At 41.6% G+C, this 20,798-nt stretch overlaps 1 protein-coding gene across 1 annotated transcript; it reads right to left on the reverse strand.

The window, feature by feature from the left end:
• Positions 1 to 840: 840 nt before the first annotated feature.
• On the reverse strand, positions 841 to 20,012 carry appbp2 (amyloid beta precursor protein (cytoplasmic tail) binding protein 2). Its single transcript, XM_024804872.2, has 13 exons — positions 19,599 to 20,012; positions 13,817 to 13,905; positions 12,483 to 12,634; positions 9,100 to 9,223; positions 7,650 to 7,818; positions 7,471 to 7,560; positions 7,299 to 7,366; positions 7,114 to 7,219; positions 6,904 to 7,028; positions 6,429 to 6,514; positions 5,861 to 6,051; positions 4,931 to 5,096; positions 841 to 4,621 (listed from the first exon to the last, which is right to left on the reverse strand). Exons 1-13 carry the CDS (start codon positions 19,734 to 19,736, stop codon positions 4,359 to 4,361), a joined length of 1,767 nt encoding a protein of 588 aa, XP_024660640.1. The 5' UTR covers positions 19,737 to 20,012; the 3' UTR covers positions 841 to 4,358.
• Positions 20,013 to 20,798: the final 786 nt, after the last annotated feature.

Below are 20,798 nucleotides of genomic sequence, written 5' to 3' on the forward strand. Positions count from 1 at the left end.
GGAACATCCCTACAGTGTAATCCTGCCCCCACCGTGCTTCGCTGTAGTGATGGTGGTGTTCGGGTGATGAGCGGTGCCTGGTTGAGGTCTGCATGACAGACTAGTGTGCTGGGATGCATCATCAGTGATGTAACATGAGGTCATCACAGGTTTTAAACCTCTCAACATCAGACACCCTCTCTCACCTGGATTAATCAGACTCACAGCCGCAGTCGTCAACAGATCTGCCTTCTTGATCCAAAGACACCTTGTGGCTTTCTCTGCTGCCTCGCTACCTGATCTAACGACCCTCATTTATGCCCGGCAATAGAAGCACTTTGCAGAGTGAACACTTTACAAATCCTGGGCATCCCACCTCTGCATGCTCGCAGGAAGATCGTCCGCCTGTGCCTGCTACTATGCACACTTTACCTCGTTTGCCTCTTTTATGTGCTCTGCAGGGTGTACTTTTAATTCCAGCACGATCAAATATATGTAAAAAAAAAAGATTATGATTTGTATAGCAGCAATCCTAACCCTTTAAAATCTGTCTTGTGTGTAAAATGTCAGTGATGGAAGCTGTAAGGCTAGTCTATAAAAGGAGTAAAAGTTTCACAGTGAAATGTAGTGGCAATTGCCAAAAATGGCAATTTCCAAGTAAAGTCTGAAGTTCCTTTCCACTCGCTGTATTATGCACTATAACTCACCTATACTTAAAGCCAGATTTAAAGGAAGAAAACTTGAAGGACTGAAATCAAATAAACTGAATATTTCATCTCATCAGTGTAAAAGTGTCCTGTTGTTTGCTGGGATGGTGAAGTCCAGATGTGTACAGCTGACGGACAGCAAAGAGGGAAACTGTGATGGTCAACGATGTTTTAATGTTTTTGAAGCTAACAGTGAAGCAGTAACAGGACAACAGTGAACACATCCCACACGTCTCCTTTGAACTCTGAAGAGAGAAGCGGGCTGTTGGAGACATCGCAGCTTCAATTTGAACTTTGTCCTGCGCCCCCCACCCCCGACACCACCACTTGAACTACACTATTCCCTTTCAGACATCAGCAGATCATCTTGGCCAAGCAGGAAAAAGGAACTTGCACCTCAGCCGAAGCTGGATTAGAAACTGCTGCCGAGACCTGTTTTGTAATCCTCTGGAGAAGATGCAGACGTAGCCCTCACAGCACACACGTCAAATCATGCAAAGTTTCTCCATGATTCACTTTTTAAGACAAAGAAATATTCATGATCCTTCTCTTTGTATGCACCTGTTTACAAGTAAAGTCTGTAGATAAGAAATCTACTCAGAGGTGGAGGGGTGGGGGGTCTATTTAAGCCAAAGCACTGAGTGTTTAGCTGAGAGCTGGACCTCCTCCTCAGCTACAGCCCCTCACATCACTGTTACAGAGGGAGACATTGACAGCACTGAAGCAACAGCAAGGCAAAGCTCGTTTTCTTCATTCGTTCTTTTCAAAACAAACTAAATACTAAATTAACAGCGGACTATTCATCCATGGCATCACATTCTCAGTAACGTTGCACAGAATCTCCACAGCCTGTGTTCAGCCTCGACTGTGCAAAATCTCATCCTTCATCTGCTACAGCATGCGTCCATGCCTTTCTTCACGCCACTGTTACGCAGCGTCTCTTTAAGCGCTCATTTCTCCTTCACCTCTTATATTGACAGACTGCTTTAGTGAAACAAGGGTCCATGTGTAATGTTAGAATTGCACTAACGAAAAAATCCCATCCAGAGAAGCTGGTGATTCCCAAACTGTGGACTAAATATTAGACTGAAAGCATCTGCAGTGGAAGGCTTTACAGGATCACAGGTACATAAACAGTGCTGTGAACAAGAGCTTGCCCCGTTCTTGATATATACATTGTTTTTTGCATTTTTGTCTCACTTTCAGGTCATCATACAACTGTTAATGTTACACAGACATAACCAGAATAAGCTGAAAATTAGGATTAAGGGTAAAAAGTTATCCAAACCTACCTGGCCTAAAGTCTAAAAACTGGTCGAGTACGGAGGAGCACTGGTGGGGTGTTGGCCATGAACAACCTGTTAAGGTCATGGACTTGCTGGTATATTTGGGATTGTGTTGTTCTGCTGCGTAACCCGAGCACGCTCGAGCTGTACGTCGAGAGCAGAATTCCTTTTTCCATCCAGATCCTTAATCATCCAAGCAGCCCACTTCCACTCCCACTCCCTCCACATGCTCTTACTGTGATGTTCTTTTTATGAAAAGCTGTTTTTGTTTTTTTCCTTTTTCAAACAGGGCCAGGTAGGTTCTTTTGTCCCTCACCAAAAATCACAAATCAATTAAAAACGTATGTTATCTCATTTTAAATGTTGTCTGATGATCTTAATCACTGCAGTGTGACAAACATGCATGAAATGAAGAAATCAGGAGGCAAATACTTTGTCGCAGCACTGTAGCTTACTCCAAATATACAGAACAAAATCCAAACAGGTTTCAAATGGACCAACTAGGTGTTCAAATGTTCTGTTTTCTCATGTCAGTGAGCCAAACCCATTAACATGGTTAAGTCACGCACACAGCTCTGGCTACACACCTGCTGTTCAAACTATTTGTGTGTGACAGGCAGAAGAGAGCTGGCTTTAAGAGAGACAGAGGCACTAAAAGAGCTGTTTTCAGATAGACACTGACTTGAGTGGCTGCCCCAAGGCTCAGGATAAGGTCAATAAGGATTATTTAGAACTGAGAATAATGAAAAGATACAATATTACAGTCTAAAAATAAGAACATGTTCCTTTAAAGCCCTTTCGGCACAAAGTATGTAATGGCCGTTGCATACTTTGTCCACTAGAGAGCCTAAGTTAGCTTTAAAATACCAACATGGCAGCTGTAGAGCTGGTGTCCTGCAGGCTTTAGATATGACCCTGGGTCAACACACCTGAATCCAATGATTAGTTCATTGTCAGGCCTCTGGAAACCTTTTTAATTTAGCCATTTAAACCAGCTGTGTTGGATCAAGCACATGTAAAACCTGCAGGACGCCAGTCCTTGAGGCCTGGAGTTCCCCCACCCCTGTTATAGAGCTAAGATGTCGAGTAAAACTGAAAACCAGCCGAAGCTGAGCTTTTAAATAAAGCAACAGATGAGATTCTGGACAGCGAGACTCTGAACGATGGGCCAGTAACAGAAAAACATATCAGGAACTTTAATGGGATTTTCTGACAGGAGGGTGTGAAGCAGAGAGGCCACATGCACAATAATCAGGCTGCTATGCAAACACGCACACAAGCACACAATATTGGTCCCCACTGTAGCGCCGTTAAGGATATAATAGTTTATTTAGCACTTCAAAATATGGGTCCGTCTACAGACAGATAACTGCAAGCTGGTGTAAGGCTGGTAGTCATCGGTGGAGCACTTGGGCACCGAGAGTTGTGTTCCACTCACTCACTCACACATACAGCCTCAAGATGAACAAAGCGAGGCTGCGGAGCCTTTGCACATGTAGCAGCTTCCTCTTTGCCCTCCCATCCGTGTCCCTTGTTATCATAGTGTTGAGCCATTTCTCATTCAGTAAGAAAACTTAAACAAAGGGCTACATAAACATATGTTTGCATATAAATTATTGGCATTTTAATGATACTATGTCAGTACTAAGCTGGAAAAAAAGACCTGTGAAAACCTGTTGTGTGTAAAAACCACACCTGGTGTTATCACATTCTCCTCCACGCAACTTTGAGGGTTCGCGTTCAGTTAATTGCAAAGAAAAAAACAACAACAAAAAGCCTTCAAATAAAACTCAAGAGTACAATCTGTATTTTCTTTAACTGTACAAGTGTCAAAAATATCCAACTATTTCCAGCTGTGATCTGCCAAGTGATGCTGATGGATGTGCAGGTATTCCACAGATGCTGTCGTGCAGCTCTTGAGAACACGGGTTCGCTCCCGGAGATCTGAGCTACACTGGTACGGTACAAAAGCAAAACTGCTGTCCAGGAAGAAAAAGGCGAGTGAGATGAGAGGCGAGGAGGTCGTGCGTCATCCTTATAGGACGTCTGACGTTTCTTTTCGAGTCCCCAGTCTCGGGCATGTGTCCTCTTTCTGTTGGAGAAACGCAGTGACTGCATCTTGATGGTGAGAGTGTGTTGATGAGGTTTGATAAGTGTCTTCTCTATTTATTTTTTTTATTCCATGAAAACGTGTGTATGTCTGTGTGTGTGTACTGGCAGCATACAAAGTCAACCAAGCTGCCAGTGATGTTTGAATTTGCTGTGTTACTAATCCGTGTGAAACTGAAGCATCACATTTTGGGCTCAAATCATGTCCACACCAGGCTAAAACCCACCCACTTGTCTCTTTTCCCTCCTCTCTTCTCCTTCTCATTCGGTCAACCAATCAGCCGAGACAGGGGCGGGTGGGGCCTAGGCTCTGGGCCAATAGGAAAGCTTGTACCACCTCCTGGGTCTGCTGGGGTGTAGTGTTGACGTCCTCCAGGGCATCCGCCACTGCAAACTGCCGGTCCCTCAGCCGGTTCCAGTTGGACAGTACGTTGTGGTATTCAAACACCTTCTCGTAGTTTCCCACTGAGTTGTAGAGTTTGATCAGGCCTCGGTAGTCGTACTCCAGCCCACTGTAACCCTCGCCAAACAGCTTTTTACCTGTGAAGACAGAAACATCACAGACCATGTTTCATTCAGTCTCTCTGACTCGAGCCCCGTTTTTGATAATGTTACCCTCTTCCATTGTAGCGAAGTAACGTCAGGTGTTGGACTGATTAATGTCAGCTCTACATAAATGATTACATAACAATAACAGCAAAACTTGGCAATTAACTGAGAAGTAGGTTGAGTATGATGCATCTCAGTACAACATGTTCTGTGACGAAGCAACATCAGGACCCAGGCCTTGGGCCTCATTTACTGTGACACTAAAAAACATGGACGTGAACTTGTTCTGCTCTTACTGACCGATAGCGATGGAGCGCAGATAGAGCCTCTCTGCATCCTCGTACTGGTTCATGTCATAGTTGTAGAGGGAGGCCAGGTGACCCACAGACAGAGCCACCTCATAGTCTTCGTGGCCCAGTAGCTGCTCCTTAATCTGGATGGCTTTGATGTGCATCTCCTCTGCCTCCTGGTTACACAAATACGTGTGCAAGACAAAGAGATATGAATCACAAACAAAGACAAAACTCAAAGGCAATATTTATTTGGTTTCCATGGCCTTTCCCATAAATCAAACATCCAGCTACGTTTCCACTGAAAACAAAAAGTGGTTCAGTGCCTGTAAGTGTTGTAACTGGGTCAAAGTAAAGTTGTCACATTACACTCTGAAAGCAAGCTATGGCCTTTCACACTTAAATTGTTTTCCAGTCCATTTCCAATGGACTAAAAGGAATAACGTGTAGTCCCAAGTCAGTCTCTCATTAACAGCAGGATATTAGATACTTGCCCAAAGTCATTTCAGCTGCAGACTAGAACTTCTGCAGGATTACTTTTAACCTCCACTCTGGCTTTTTATAGGCCAAAGACAGCATCTAAGACTGGTGCACACTCTTTATAAATGTGCACCACTCTGATATTTGTGTAATCCCAGCCAACTGCAATGACAATATTTCACATCTCATCATTTCTGGCTTTAAATAGCAAAAACCATTCAGTCTCCCACAAACAGTGGTTTGTGCTTGTAAAAGCACAATGTGACTCACTCTCACACAAACACTCATCTCTTAATCAAGATGAGGTGAATGTGGAATAGCTGTTCTCTGCCGTTGACCTTTTCTTACACTGAGATTATTTTTATCACAAGGCAGCACAACTGGCACACGCTGGGATGGTTTATGCCCCTTAATTTTAATTATTGTGTCAAATATTACAAACCACACATGTCCTCCTCACCTTAAACTTCCTCATGGACTGGTAGAGTCGTCCGAGGTTGCCATAGTGTTTGGCTGTCTGTACGTTGAACTCTCCGAAAGCCTTCTTGGCCAGCTGCAGCGAGGAGAGGTGCAGGTCGTGAGCCTCCTGCAGGAGGCGCTCTTCTGTCTCTTTATTGTGACAGTCGATGGCAATTTCTTCCAGAATCAGGGCTGTTGGGGAAAAACAAGCAAACGCGGATAGAGTCTATAAGACATAATGCACAGCTTCAAACAGATACAGCACTGTGCAAAAGTCTTGAGCTATCCCTAACTTCTTATGTTTTAAAGGATTCAGACTCCATGTAAACTGGTCTTAATCAATAATTCTCCAGGCGTCCTGAAGCTCTTTCAAACTGTTTGTTTGGACATCGGCTGCTTTTTCACTCACTTGCTGAATGTTTTTTTAATCTGTCAAACCACAAAAGTTTGACCTACGAATAGACAACTTAGCAAAGAACCAGTTTTAAATTGTTCTTTCAAGGTACTTTATTACAAGCAGCCAGTCACACACACGAGCATAATACTACTCTCCACTTTGCCTGCCTTACCTTTGACTCTCTTAGAGGAGGCCAGCAGAAGATGGTCCTCAGGCAGAATGTGAGTTATGATGTCTATGGCACGTTCTGCATGGAATCTGAGGGACAAACACAGCACTCAGTCGTGTAACTCAGACTTGGCTGGAAACTCTACATATTGGGGACAAACACTTCCAAGAATATCAAGTGTTTCCATTGAACAAAGTTGTTTTGCAGCTCATACGGTCCAAAAGTGGATCAAAGGTCTCACCATTAGGCAATGCTGACTCACAGCCTTTGTATACACGAGGAGCATCACATGATTAATTACACAAACAACAGGCATCTCCAGTCATCTTTACGTCTGCCCGTGTGTACAGTTAAACATTTGATATGTGCAGCTGCATACACATTACCCAAATACCAGAGTCTGACTTTGGGTGTTGGACTACATTTACAAGGCAGCTCATGAGGAATGTAATTAGCCGAGTTTAGAAGATGCACTCACAGAGCATTGTCAAATTTCCCAGAGCTGTACTGGTGCACATATGAGGAGTAGGCTAGGTCTTCATGGGCTGTGGCAACATGGATGTTCTTCCCCCCAAAGACCGATTGTCGGATATCCAGCGCTGTCTGGGATTTGTACATCAGACAAGATTGAATTAAATAACATCACTGAAAACAAGAGCATACTCCTGTAGCACATCGCTCTACGTACCTGGTAAATAGCAACCGATTGGCATATGTTGTCCACATTTAATAAGTAAAATCCATAATCTAGCAGCGTGTCGGAGTACTTGGGATGCTTGTGTCCAAAATGTTCTCTGTAAGACAATATTTTCAGTCAGAAACTGCGATGTTAGAAAGTACCCTGTCGAGTCTTCATTACACCCAGCGGGTTACCTTGCTAGAAACACTGCATGTTTGATCAGCTGCTCTGCTTTTCTGAACTCTCTTTTCACCACGCAGGCCTGCAGGGAAGAGACAATCCACAGTTTACACATGTGTCTGGAAGACTAGTGTAAAAATTCAGACAAAGACTGATCTGAGCGATAAATACATGTGTGAGTGTTACCTTGGAGGCCTGGCGAAGGACATCAACCACTACTTTGACAGGCAGCCCTGGAGTAATTTCCTTCATAGCCTCTATACACCACCTGTACGCCTGAGAGACAAGGTCATTGCAGACAGAAAGGACTTTCAGTTGTCTCAGTATCAAAACTGTAAAGCACCTCAGTGGTCAAACCTACACACCTCGTCATAGTGGCTTTTGGCAAAGAGCAAGGCACAGAGCTCGCCGTACAGCGCTGCCTTGTTGGCCTGGTGGCCATGTTTGGCTAGTTTGTCCATGTAAGACTGAGCAAGCTTGAAGGTCTCCTCCCCAAGGTGGTACTTGCAGTTTCCATTACGGACATGAAGCAGCCTGAAGAGAGAAGACAGGGACGCTTCAGTCTCAGTCTTATCTGCTGTATTACTGCATAACTGTCAATTTAAAAACAACAAAAGCTGTGGAAGGAAACTGCTGCACTGGTTTCCCTGAAAATAACTGGATTCAGTTTTCCGCAATTTGCAACATGTGTGTGTGCATGTATGAGAGAAGCTCAGGCTGGCTGTCACCACTGCTACCGTCTCCTGGATTCCTCAGTTTGTATGGATGGTGAAGCCCATCTTTAATGTGGTGTTAGTGCTACTGGGGCACCACACAGGACAGTCCTGTTGATTTTCTACACTATAGATTTCCAGTGTAACAGGGAATCGAGCCACATGCAGATGCTCTCTAACGACACTGCAGTGGTTGGGTGGGCAGGAGTCAGAGTACAGGTACTGGTGAGACGTTTTGTGGGATGGTCCAACAAAAATCTCCCCTTCCTGAACGTCCCCAGGACAAAGAGATGGTTGCTGACTTCCATAGTTCACTTAAATGACTGGACACTAAACTGGAGAACCCAACAGTGATGCTGTGTACAACAGGCGGATGAACAGTCTCTAGTTTCTCGGGATGCTGGTAGACATGTAGCAGGATCAACAAACTAATCTGGAATCGTCATTGGGCAGCAAGGGACAGGCGGTCACTGAACAAACTGCTCTCCATCACGGACAACCCATCACACCCACTCGGTTACACACTACAGAGACAGCAGAGCTCATATAAAACTGTACCACAGCTTACATGTTTGTGCCCGGTCAACACACCCGTCAGGACCAAATATGCTACAGAAACATCTGGATCAAACATTTTTGCAGCTTTTTCTTAGCTCTACAGTGTTCAGTTTATTCATTAATACCATTTGCTAGGATTCATTTATATACAAGGCCTTAAATATGGGCCCATGGTACTTCTAACAATCTTGCTGTTTTAGTTTATAACAGTTACAGTGTTGTTACTCCATGACAGATAGCTGCTACTTCCACTCAGAAGGAAAGCTTAACCGTCTGTGATGAGATACAGTTTCTGTGTTTTATCCGTTTTCATCTGATAAGAATCAAAAAAATGTAAAGACAGACTGTTTAACAGCTCTTCATATGAATCACTCAGTGGCTTTTATTCACAACTAACATTTCAAGCTGTGCTGTCAGACGCCTAAGTGTTCTGGGAGAAAACACATGTTGTGTAACATCATATCTGGCACATCTAACAATTATGGTGTTGTAACTATAGGACACAGAGTTCCCTGGTGAATAAAAGCAGCTCTTTGACACTGACCTGACACAGCATTCCACAGCCCGGTAGCAGTGGAGGACCTCACTGTGGAGCGTGCACAGCTGCAGGCACGACAGAAACACTTTCTCTGCATCTCCATACCAGCCCGCATCAGACAAGAAGCCACCTACAAACAGAAACATGACAGTCATCTGCCTAACAACTATGGTGTCTGCTGGTCATAGCACAAGGGTCTTAAGAAAACCAAACTTTGACTGGAAGTTTGGTCACTTAGAAAGAAATCTCTAGAGCATAGGTGTCAAACTCTGGCCCGTGGGCCAAATTTGGCCCGCAGCCTAATTACATTTGGCCTGCGAAGCCATACCAAATTATTATTAGAGCTGGCCTACTGGTATTATACAGCTAATATATATATTAGCTGTATAATACTAATACTTTGCTTGTTCCATATTCAGTTTTCCAGCAAAACCTATTTGAGTCCATAAGAAAAGATTCATTCTTACATCTGGAGGAAGATTTTTTTTTCAATAAATATTAATGTTAGCCTGCAACTTTGTTCCATTTTGAATTTTGGCCCACTCTGTATTTGAGTTTGACACCCCTGCTCTAAAGTTTTAAGGCACAGAGAATATCAACCCAAAATCCAGAAACACACATTATGTAAAAGTTAATGACATGCAAATCAGTTTCTAAGTGAAATAAATATTTAGTATTTTGGTGGAGAAACCCTTGTTGGGAAGCACAGCAGTAAGATGTTTCTTGTAGGGATTTTGGCCCATTGCTCTTTACAGAAACTCTAAAACCTGGCTGTTGCTTAGCAACTTGAGGCTTCGGCTCACTCCACAAATTTCATATAGGAATGCCAAGCTTCTTCTTATCCTCTCCTTTGTTACCTTGTTGGTATGTTTTGGGTTAATGTCATGTGGGAAGACTTTTGTTCTTTGGTGGAGAAACTGGAAAGAAACTGATTCTGCAGACAGGTGTGCTTTATACACATAATGAGTTAAGATGGGGAGTATCTGGAATTCACTGACTAATGTTTCAGAGATCTATGGGAGCTAGAACTCTGCTCAAATATTAAATTCTCTCAATGACATGACAATAGGGCTGAACGATATATCGCATTTGCGATAATATCGCGACATGATCAAGTGCAATTTTCTAACCGCAAAGGCTGCGATTATACTCTGGACATGTCCAAATTCATGGGCTGCATCCTCCTGAGGCCGCATTTGTAGACCGATTACGTCACAGCGACGCGCGGCTGTCCAAATTACTACCATATCCCAGAATTCATAGCGCGGCCCAGCCAAACTCCAGTTTCCAGCAATGGCGGCCGCTACTAAGTTTTAAAATTACTCATACTAATCTTTCTGGGTCACAAAATAAACTTTTAACATATTTTCAGGCGAGAAAGTAGCTGTGTAAACATCAAATATCTGCTCGGTTTATCAAGATATCCCATATTTGCAAAAGTGCTTCGACGTTTTCAGAGGCGTCTGCTACCCACCAGCTCGACAGCTAGCCGGGAGCTCGAGGGTTACTGATGCGGCCGAGAACGGCACAACTCCCGGCACATCATTTTCAGATCACCGCGGAGTTTCGCTGCTCGGGTTAAACGTAATATATAAGTCACTTAGACAACCTAAAAATGTTATTGTTGGGCTTTTTTCAGTGTTTTGTTTGTTCGTGAGTAAATCGGTTTGGCTGAGATTAAAGTTATTAGATTAGATAAAATAAAACTTTATTAATCCCCCGGGTGGGTTCCTCCTTGGTTTTCACACAGCTGACTAAACGTCAAACAGAAAACTTATTAAACAGAAGTATGAGACAGTCGAGAATTTACACCAGTGTCTGGTTATATTTTAGATAGCAAGAAGCAGACGGCCGAGTTTATTAAACTCCACCGAGACAGCGGTGACGCTAATCAGAACTAGACCGTCCAATTTCACGCCTTTAAACTTTAAAGGCGTGTTTGTGTGTGTGTTTATACAATTGCTATTATGTTTGCACTTTATGTGTAATGTTACTGACTGCAGAGATCAGTAAGATGTGTGTATTTTTTATTTATTAGTTTTATTTATTTAATATTATTTTTTAATTGAATGACTGTCTAGTAGTTCACAGATGTCGAAAAACTGAGTGTGGTAAAGCCACTGATTTTGTTTATGTATATTTCTGCAATCTGCACATTGTACTGACTTTCATTTTAATGTTTACACCAGGGTTCCTTGTCAGCACTTTATGCTCAGATGTTTGTAAGCTAAAAATAAACTATTGTGTATGTTCAAATATACTGTTGTGATTGAAGAAGTTAAATAAAAATGTCAGTCATCAATTCATGCATCACCTCATGTCATCATAACAGAGGTCTGTCTTCCAGGAAAGAACAGTTTAAAATTAATGTAATATAGTATTGGCCATACTATATGATGTATTGCTTGTCTTTGTTTAATAATACAGAAGACAAAGACCTTAAAAAAATAATCGCATATCGCATCGCAATCGCAATATTGGGGCAAAAAAATCGCAATTAGATTATTTTCCATAATCGTTCAGCCCTACATGACAATTATTATAATAACGTATTATCATAATACATATGGCCTAGGGCTGTTCAATATAACGATATGTATCTGATGACTATATAAAAACGTCTATCGTTTCATTTTACCCTCTCGTTTGTTTCGTGGTGTCACAAAATAAACTGTTTACGGTAATATTTGTTCATGTTCTGATGGTCACTGTAGTGGCTATATTAATTTCTTAAAGTTCTCTCTTTCTCTTATATTTAATATCACCACACTACGGACGGACAAGCGCCTGTTTTTATGTGTTGTCGTTAGCAACAACGACGGTAACACCATCGCGTGTTCGATTGTTTATGTTCCACATAAACCTTTCACAATAAAGCTCAAGATCCTGTTGAGACTTTTCAAAATAAACTGAATCACGTGAAAGATGCAGATTATTTACAGATGAAAAGTAAAAAAGAGCCGTCCGGTGCTAAAAAATAAAGCTTAGACTCAAACGTTAGAACAGGCTTTTCCCCGCAGCACGCCGTGTAATAAATACTCACAAAGAAAACGGCGCCGTTACAACTTATGTCTAAAAATGTATCGTTTCATGCATCGGTTAAAACACTCGACTCCAGCTACATGACGCGCAGCTGGAAACACTTCACCTGCCCGAGATTCACAGACTTTACAGAAAATGTTACATTTTTGTGATTTATATCGTTATCGGGACGATAGAGGTCTTATATCGGGATATGAGATTTTGGTCATATCGCACAGCCCTAATATGGCCCACATTATATGCTGTTTATATTGTACGTTATCAACCACCTAACATAAGGACAGCTCTGCACTTCTATCCCACACAGTGCTTATCTGAAGCCTCCACTGCCCAGCCCTGACATTTACCCAGCACAAAGCCAAACTGGATGGCCTTCTCTTTGACGTGGGCGTCAGACTCTGCGATGTAGGAGCAGCGGCGGCTGAAGGAGTTTGCCAGAACTGAGGCCACTTTCACACCGTGGTCCATAAGGGCCTGGAAACAGTGGTGCAGGAGGTGTCTGCAGTGATGAAGTCAAAGGGAGACATCGGGTCAACAGTCAAATTGCAGGAAACACAAAAAATAAAAAAATCCAGTCCACAAGCAGCTTTTAGCGTAAACAGATTCTTATCAGTCATGGCCGTAGACAGCATGGCACCATCCCTACTGTACAGAACACCTGGCACAGTTAACTAGCAGTAAGAATATCACACAAGGGACCGTCAAGAAATGAACAACAGGTCAGTGTACGCAGTTGATGTCCTCGTCATACAGAAGGGATCTCATTTCCATATATGAGCATTCCTCAGTCTAAAGAAGATTCACATGAAACGATGTCTACGATGATAGGTGCCAAATGTGTTTTCAAAGATCTACAAACAAGACCTTAAATTCTCTAGTTAGAAATTATATGATGGAAGCAATCACAATATTAGAGTTTTGGTTGATGGACATTGCTTCCTTCCTCTCTGTTCCAGCATCATTAGTGTTTCACACCTATCAGCCTGCCTAACACTACATTTAACAGAGTGGACAAGAGTTTCAAAAGAGCTAAAAACAGATTTCTCTGGTTACCTAAAAACATGTTTAACATCATTAAGGGCACCCGACTAAACCTATGCTTGGTTCCAGTGTAAAAACTGGTTCCATCCACTGTTGGAAAAAAAAGAAGAAAAAAAAAAAAAAAGAGGATTCCAGTATGAACAAATGAAAATGCAAGTTTGGTGAATGATGAAAAAACCGGCATTCACCAAACTCCAAATACCATCTTTACTGATGACAAAGTGGCCAGAGCTCATTAAAATGACTCTTTTCTACCCTCCTAAATTTAAAGTTTAGCATCCCAGTGTACAGTGACATATACTTGTATACTTCCTCTATGTTTAGTAGCCAAAGGGTCTCCAAAGGTTAGGAATATTAATATTCCTCGTTTTACTGGATTAAGATATAAGTTCTGCTTTTCATTTAACGTGTTGCCATGGTGAATTGTGCTATCAAAGCTCCATTGAAGGTGGCTTTCTTTCCCTACTCGCACACACTAAACTCAAGGTGAACGTACTCGGAGTTAACTGATCTCAAAGGTAATCAACTTGCAGTTTATGGTTAATCTCAGACTCTGCTGAACCTGCTCAGGACTGCAGTGGAAGTGTGAAAACTACTTTAGGAGAGTGATGGGCACAGTTTGGCCCCATTATGTTCTTACCTTTTGTCTGAAGCCCGCAGCACTTTAGCAAACACCTCCAGCTCACAGAACTCTCCCCCCAGCTGGCAGAGTCGACCCTGCTGGTAGAGCTGAGAGCACAGCACAGTGAGACACAGTGAGAAATGAGATTCAGTAACAATACAACAGATGTCATCTCTATAGGTACAAGTCAAATTTCTTAATGTGCAGGGGAACCAATGTCTCAGCTGCAGGTAAATGACAGTCTAACCTGTAACTACAGGAGTGAAGCTGAACATTTTTTACTCTGCTTTAAGTGATGCAACCAATGTTGTCTGCTGAACAGGATCTTAAACAAAAAAAAAAAAAAAAAAAAAATTGCTGATGTCTGGCCTGTCATCAAAGTGCACGCAGCTGGAAACTGTTATACTGAGCCAGGATTATGCTTGTTTATGGACATGCACGTGGGCTGCTGTGGACCCCACCCTCCAACTCTGCTTGCAGTCTGCCTGGAATGTCCATACAGAGCATCACAATCACATCTGATAAGAAAATCAACACCACTCAGATTAAATAGACCCTCGTACACTTGTGGACACAGACAGTATAATCCATATAATCCTTGACACGAATGGCTCACCATAGTGGTGTTTGTGACGGAAACTATTAATCACAGATGTCTCTCTCCAAGGTTCTTACATGAAATCTCACCTAATGAAAACTTGTACTGCAGCCACTGCTGTACTGGGGCGTTATTTTGGTTGTGCAGCTTTAACCTTTCAGTGCTTGTAATTTAAGTCAAACGCTCTACTCACAAGTAGTCACCTAGCTGTGGAGGGCAGTGGGAACCAGAAACAGGAAAACATGTGCAGTGTGGACAAGACAACTTCATGATATTAGGTGTGTGCACCATTTATGTGTCACCATTTCATAGTGTGTGTAAAAACACAGTGACAATTGTCTAGAACGGTGCTTAAAATTCTAGCATGAACTCCACAGATGTTCATGTTGCCCTCAGGATGATTTGGCACGCTGGTAAAAATCAGTGTCAGTGCTGGTGAATTCACCATGTGCTATGTTTCAGCAAACTGCTGAAACTGACAGGAACCTCCACAGTGCACACAGAACAGTACCACAGCACTCAGCTTTTAGATGCTAGCTTGTGTTTGATGAAAACTGACACTTTTGTTACAGCTGTACCTTCAATTTATTGTAATGACTTAAACTCGTGGCAGCATTTTCACATGAATTAGTCCAAAGCAGACTTTGAGCACACTGAGCAAAACTCCAGTATATCGTATCAAAAACACATCAGCAAAATGGGTAAACCAGCACTTGTGTTATTGTGCTTTCCTAATCATGTTAGGAGGCACTGAGCACATCGAGTCCATGCCCCAGACTTCATGTCAGTGTGTTTCTCCTGGGAACTGGGGCATCTGAGCTCTAAGGAAAAACCCATTTTGGTTTATTTACAGAAAATATTTATTCATGCTTTTGCTGGATTTGCACCAGAGTCATTATATAAAAGGAGAAAATGTTAACGAAAGCGTAAGAAAGTAACAAAATTATGTGCATTTGTAGCAGAAGAAAAACTTTCAGGGAAAAACAAAGATTTTTTACTGGGTTTCTGTCACAGTGACCACTGAAATGCACAGATGGTGCAGACCACCCAAAACTTTGTTGTACATGTACAATGACAATAAAAGCCTATCCTATCCTAAACTTAGAATTCTCTCCCCATTCAAGTCTGTATGGGTTTTAAAGTAACTGCCCAGCAGCGTTTCAGATAGCGTCTGTGTTTAATGTTGCTTCTGAAATGGCTTTGGTTTGTGCCCACTAGGACAATAAACATGTATTTTAAAATGTTAATGAATCAATACAAACACAATTGAAAATGCTCTCTTCCCCTTTTCCATAAGTGTGAAGACGAGCTGACTGACAGCTTAAAGGTTTAATTCTTACTGTTAGACAAGAGAAAATTTATAATAAACTTTTATACCATAACCACTGACAGTGTCTAATGAAGGTTTTATGTCACCTTGACCCTTGTTTTTCAAGAAAGACTCCATCTGGAACCTGCAGCACAAAGTAAGTTTAACACACTCAGCATATCATTTCTTTATCTGAACGTTTAAGCACTTTGGTCAGCAAGACTGCAAAAGCACCGTTTTAGTTTGTTTTCCAGCTGTTGTCGTGTTGTTGGTGCGAGAAAAAAAGCTCAGAATAAATAAATAAAATGGAATTCAAACCACTGCTTGCAAATTGAATATAATAAGGTCAACAAGTACAAAGAGGAGCCTTTTTTTAGAGAATAATTTAATGTTAAAATTATCTGCAACCAATGAGAAAATAAAACCTAATAATAATCAAGGAACACAGAATATGAATATTTATTCATAAAGAATATTTCCCCTTACTACTGCTCATCAGGGAAAAACAAACTGACACTACTAAAAAACTTCAGACCCTCTTACTATCCAAAGGGATCTTCCTGGAAGAGACACCATTTTCCTAAACACTGATTGGTCAGTAGGCAGTGTTTTGAATTTCCAGTGACTGCTCTATAAATCATCAGAACACACAGAAACCCACAATGCCCGATTTCTTCCCAACTTAGCCTTAAGACACGTGGAGTAAAACTAATTATTTTTCCATCTGTGTCTTAAGACACACAGAGAGGCGCACATTAACAGAAGGACTACATGAATCAAAGTTACCAAATTGCCCCAGTTCTTAGCTCCATTGGCCCCCTGTCTTAATGAAGCTCTATTCTTTTCTTTCTTTGGGGGGGGGGACACAGTGCAGTTTGCAGGTTAACACCTGCCAGTAAAATTAACTGCAACCACGCCAAGCTGGATGTGAAACCTCATCTCTCAGGAAAATCAAGATCGATCCAAGATAAGGGCATTTTTGCCTGTAACTATTTTTCTACAATACTTCTTACTAGAGCAGGGCGATATAGCCAAAAAAATTTATCACGATATATATTTGAAAATTTGCGATAACGATATAACCGACGATATAATTGATGCGAGACAAAATACAACTCCACAACATTACTAGCGCAAAAAGACAACCTTCCATTTATTTTCACTTAAACAAGAAGCTGGTTTTTATGTACATTAAAGCTTTATAAAAATGTAACAGTGCAAATGCAAATTCCTTGCTGAAAGTTTAACCAAAAGGCATTTCCAGTAGAAATGGGCTGACATATCCTGAGCATAACCATGTATAATATCCACTGAAGTTAAAAAGAGGTGCTTTGCAACATTAAACTGCAGTGTGCAGTACGCATTTTTCGGACCATAAGGTGCACGGGATTATAAGGCACATTAAGCGAAACAAAGCAGTCAGATAAATCAAACTTTATTAAACTCATTCTTCTTGCTTCCTCCACTTCTGTACCATTGATTCATTAATGTTGAATTCTCTGGCAGCTGTTCTATTCCCATGTTGTTGCAGTATATTAATGACTAACCTCGTATTGTGGATGGATTATCTCAGTTGTTCTCCTGACTGAAGTTTGGTCCGTTTACAGCATCCTGCCATGCGATTGCATTTGTCTCTAACCATGAAGAACCTTCACGTTAACTTTTATAAGTGGAAAAGTGTTAGTGTTCGTCCTCCAGCTTCACTGTTTATGTTATGCTAACATAGCTGTGTCGCTAGCGATCACGTAGCACATCATTATATACCAGCTAGCCCAACTTCAGTAACCCTACAAACGTCACTGCTGTTTAGTTTCCTGTCTTCATTTATGTTGGAAGTGATAGCAGAGCTGTACGTTTGATTTTTTTCAGAAATCTCTCAGTCAGAACATGCAATATCATGCTTAGGTAACTAGCGAAACTAGCGAGCTAACTTCCGCTAGCTTCCTGCTAACTTCTAACTCCGTTAAATGTAATAACTTTTGTTTTCATGGATGCCTGGAAGTTAAACTTTATAGTTACACCTGGTAAAGCAGCAATGCTGATCGTTTTATTAAAGATGAAAGAATTTAGACAGTTTTTAACTCTAAGTGATGCTGCAGTGTTGTTTGACCTGAAACATACGGAGTTTAGGACCCAGATTACTCCCAGATTTAAGAGCATCTTAGTCCGACAAATACGACAATAACGACGGCCGCTTGCATGTTCTGCAAAAAAATGTGCTTTGTGTGTATCTGACGGACAAACACCAAACCAGTTCCACATCACTGAAGTTGCACCATTTTTACAAACCAATTCTGGTTCATCTGTTTCACTCAACAATCGGCCATGTGCGTATGAAAACAAAGGCACTGCGCATGCGCGTTTTACTCCCATTCTATCGCGATATTTCATTTTCCTATCGTTGCCTAACATTATACCGGTATTACCGTGAACGGTATAATATGGCCCAGCCCTACTTCTTACACTGACGATTTTGTTCCAATATCAGAAAAGATATGAATATGGACAGCAGCACACTAACCTGGTGTCTGCCATACTTATAAAACAAACTAGGTTCACTTTGTTTACTTGAACTAATAAAGCTGAGAGGCTTGAATACACTCAGTGCACTATGGCCTATTTAGTTAATCTAAAAATGATGCGCAGATTTCCCTCGAGCGCTGCATCCAATCGATTGGCTGAAAACTGTTTTCAGTTGACTATGATTTTCTTCGGTTGTCTACAGGCCTACTGTGATGTTTACAGGAATCTGCAAATGGTTTTTGGCTATAATTGCATTCTTAAGTGTACCTAGATTTACTAATGTGCAAATAAATCTGTAAATATGCAGCTGGGGAGAGAAATGGCTGAGAAGTCTGAAATCTTTTCTTCAACAGCTGGAAATGATGACAAGTTGTTGTTATTGCAGTCACAATCAGTTCTTTGGACAGGCCTCTCAGTTTGATAGATTGGTGTTACACTACATTTTTTATATTTACAACCTCAATCCAAATGACATGCAACTACAAACAAAATCTCCAAACACATTTGCACATATTTGTGGCTACAATATTAACCCCAAAGAGAACACTCAAAGGATTTTTACACTTCTCACGCAATTGGTTTTAACATATGGTGTTACTTTTATTATTACTAAATAGTTAGCATACCATGACTGGGTGGACTAAAGGTTTTTTTCGTCCAAGTATTAGAGTTACACATCAGGTATACATCAATAAAGGATCTAAAGATGCACCCGTAGATTAAACAAATATCAGATCCTAGTGTACATTTTATGGGCATCTGGAATTATCTGGTGGGTGAAGATCGAGTAACTGTGAAACATGCTGTATTCGCGACCTTCATGTTTTTAAAATCCTTGCTCTGTCTGTCACGCCTGACCTCGGTGTGACACTTAACCAACTACACGTATCAGAAGGAAAGAATCGCTGTCGAGGTTACAGTGGTTTAATATCGCTGTCCGTCTTTATGGAAAGCTGATGGTGATTGTTTGTAAAAGCACACGTATGTTGTAAGCGAGGAGCTTTATACGTGAGAACGGCTAACGTCACTTTAGCCAAAGTGGGTCACACCTGGACATGACAACACTAAAAACACCACACATCACGGAACCAGTTCATTTAAATGGATACTTGGGTAATTAGCGACAGTCTCGATGCAGTTTAATAATTCGCTTCAACACACACACTGTCACACTAGCTTTCTGTAATGTCGAGGCTGGATAACTTGTTCGTTAGCCAAATCAGATTCCTAAGGAGGAATTTTCGATAGCTAGTCTAACGTTACCGACATTTCGCTAACGTTAGCAAGCAGTGTTAGCAGCCGACCACAGAAGCTCGCACAGGATGTTAGCTGTCACATCATTGAGAGTCTCCTTACTGCTAAAATCCTACCTTATAATAGACGTCGAACTGTATATTTTCTGGGAGGGACCGTATGTCCCTTCTTGACCGGCTGTAGTTGTCCACCACAGCCGAGATAGCAGTGTTGTACAGCGTTTCTGGGATCCATTCGAGCTCCACCGCAGCCATGTTGTTTTCCCTCTCCAAAAAAGCCCCAGAAGCTACAGCCCTCCTCAACTCTCCTTACATTCACTACCTTACCACTATTGAAGCCCTTCTTCTGCGAGTCCTCATGCAACATTCGCTCCGTATTGACACTACGAATATTATTGTTGCAGACAAGTCAGTGTCTCGATTTAAAAAACCGCTGTTTCATTTCCATCCTTCTCTTTCATCTTCGACTACTCGTCGACCCTACAGCAGTTCCGTGCCCCCGTCCCGACGCTCACACTCACGGGCGCTGACGCAATGACGTCATTGTGCAGTCGATGCTGAACCAACAGGCTCCAAGTAAAAAGTCACACTTCACATAAAGTAAAAAGATGAATTTACCGACGATTGCCCATTTAAGCAATGTACCAACCACCCACTCGTCTTTCCGTGAAGAAGCCGCGCTCCTTATTTGGCAGATAACAAACACATATCATAACAAATGGCAACAGAAGACAAAAATCCTTTACTTGTTTAATGTTAATGTACCTGACCAGCGCTTTGATTTCGTATACAATGTGTTAAATTTATTACAATTCCTTTATATTTAATGTGGCTAGAAAAACTCCAACGACAGCCAATCATTGCACCAAAAATGTCGAAATGTGTTACAAAATGTGTCTAAATAGAAATAAGGAGTACTGACTGTGGGGAAATGAAAATGCACTACACTGAGGTAGGTTCGAAACTTTGTTACAACAGGTGAATGTGATTCTAGATTTCGTTTATTGTGAAATTAAGAGAACTTTTTGAGTGAAATGTTGAACCTATATAAAATATGCAGAATATTTTACCTTTAATGAAAGGAGCATTTACATGTACCCCACTGGTGCATATGAACAAGGTAACTGAGTATGGTGAGACTAAGCCCTAAAAAGCATCTTGTAATATCACAGATGTTTCCTCAGTTGTTTGTTATTATTAATCTGTGGCTCTCTTCCACAGCTGCTTGTCATCGGCAGATGGCCGCCCCTCCCCAAGCTTGGTTCCTCGTGAGGTTTCTTCCTGTTCTAAGGGAGTTTTTCCTTCCCACCGTCACCA

The sequence above is a fragment of the Maylandia zebra genome, linkage group LG14 (genome assembly GCF_041146795.1).
Source record: "Maylandia zebra isolate NMK-2024a linkage group LG14, Mzebra_GT3a, whole genome shotgun sequence".
Taxonomy (NCBI): Eukaryota; Metazoa; Chordata; class Actinopteri; order Cichliformes; family Cichlidae; genus Maylandia; species Maylandia zebra.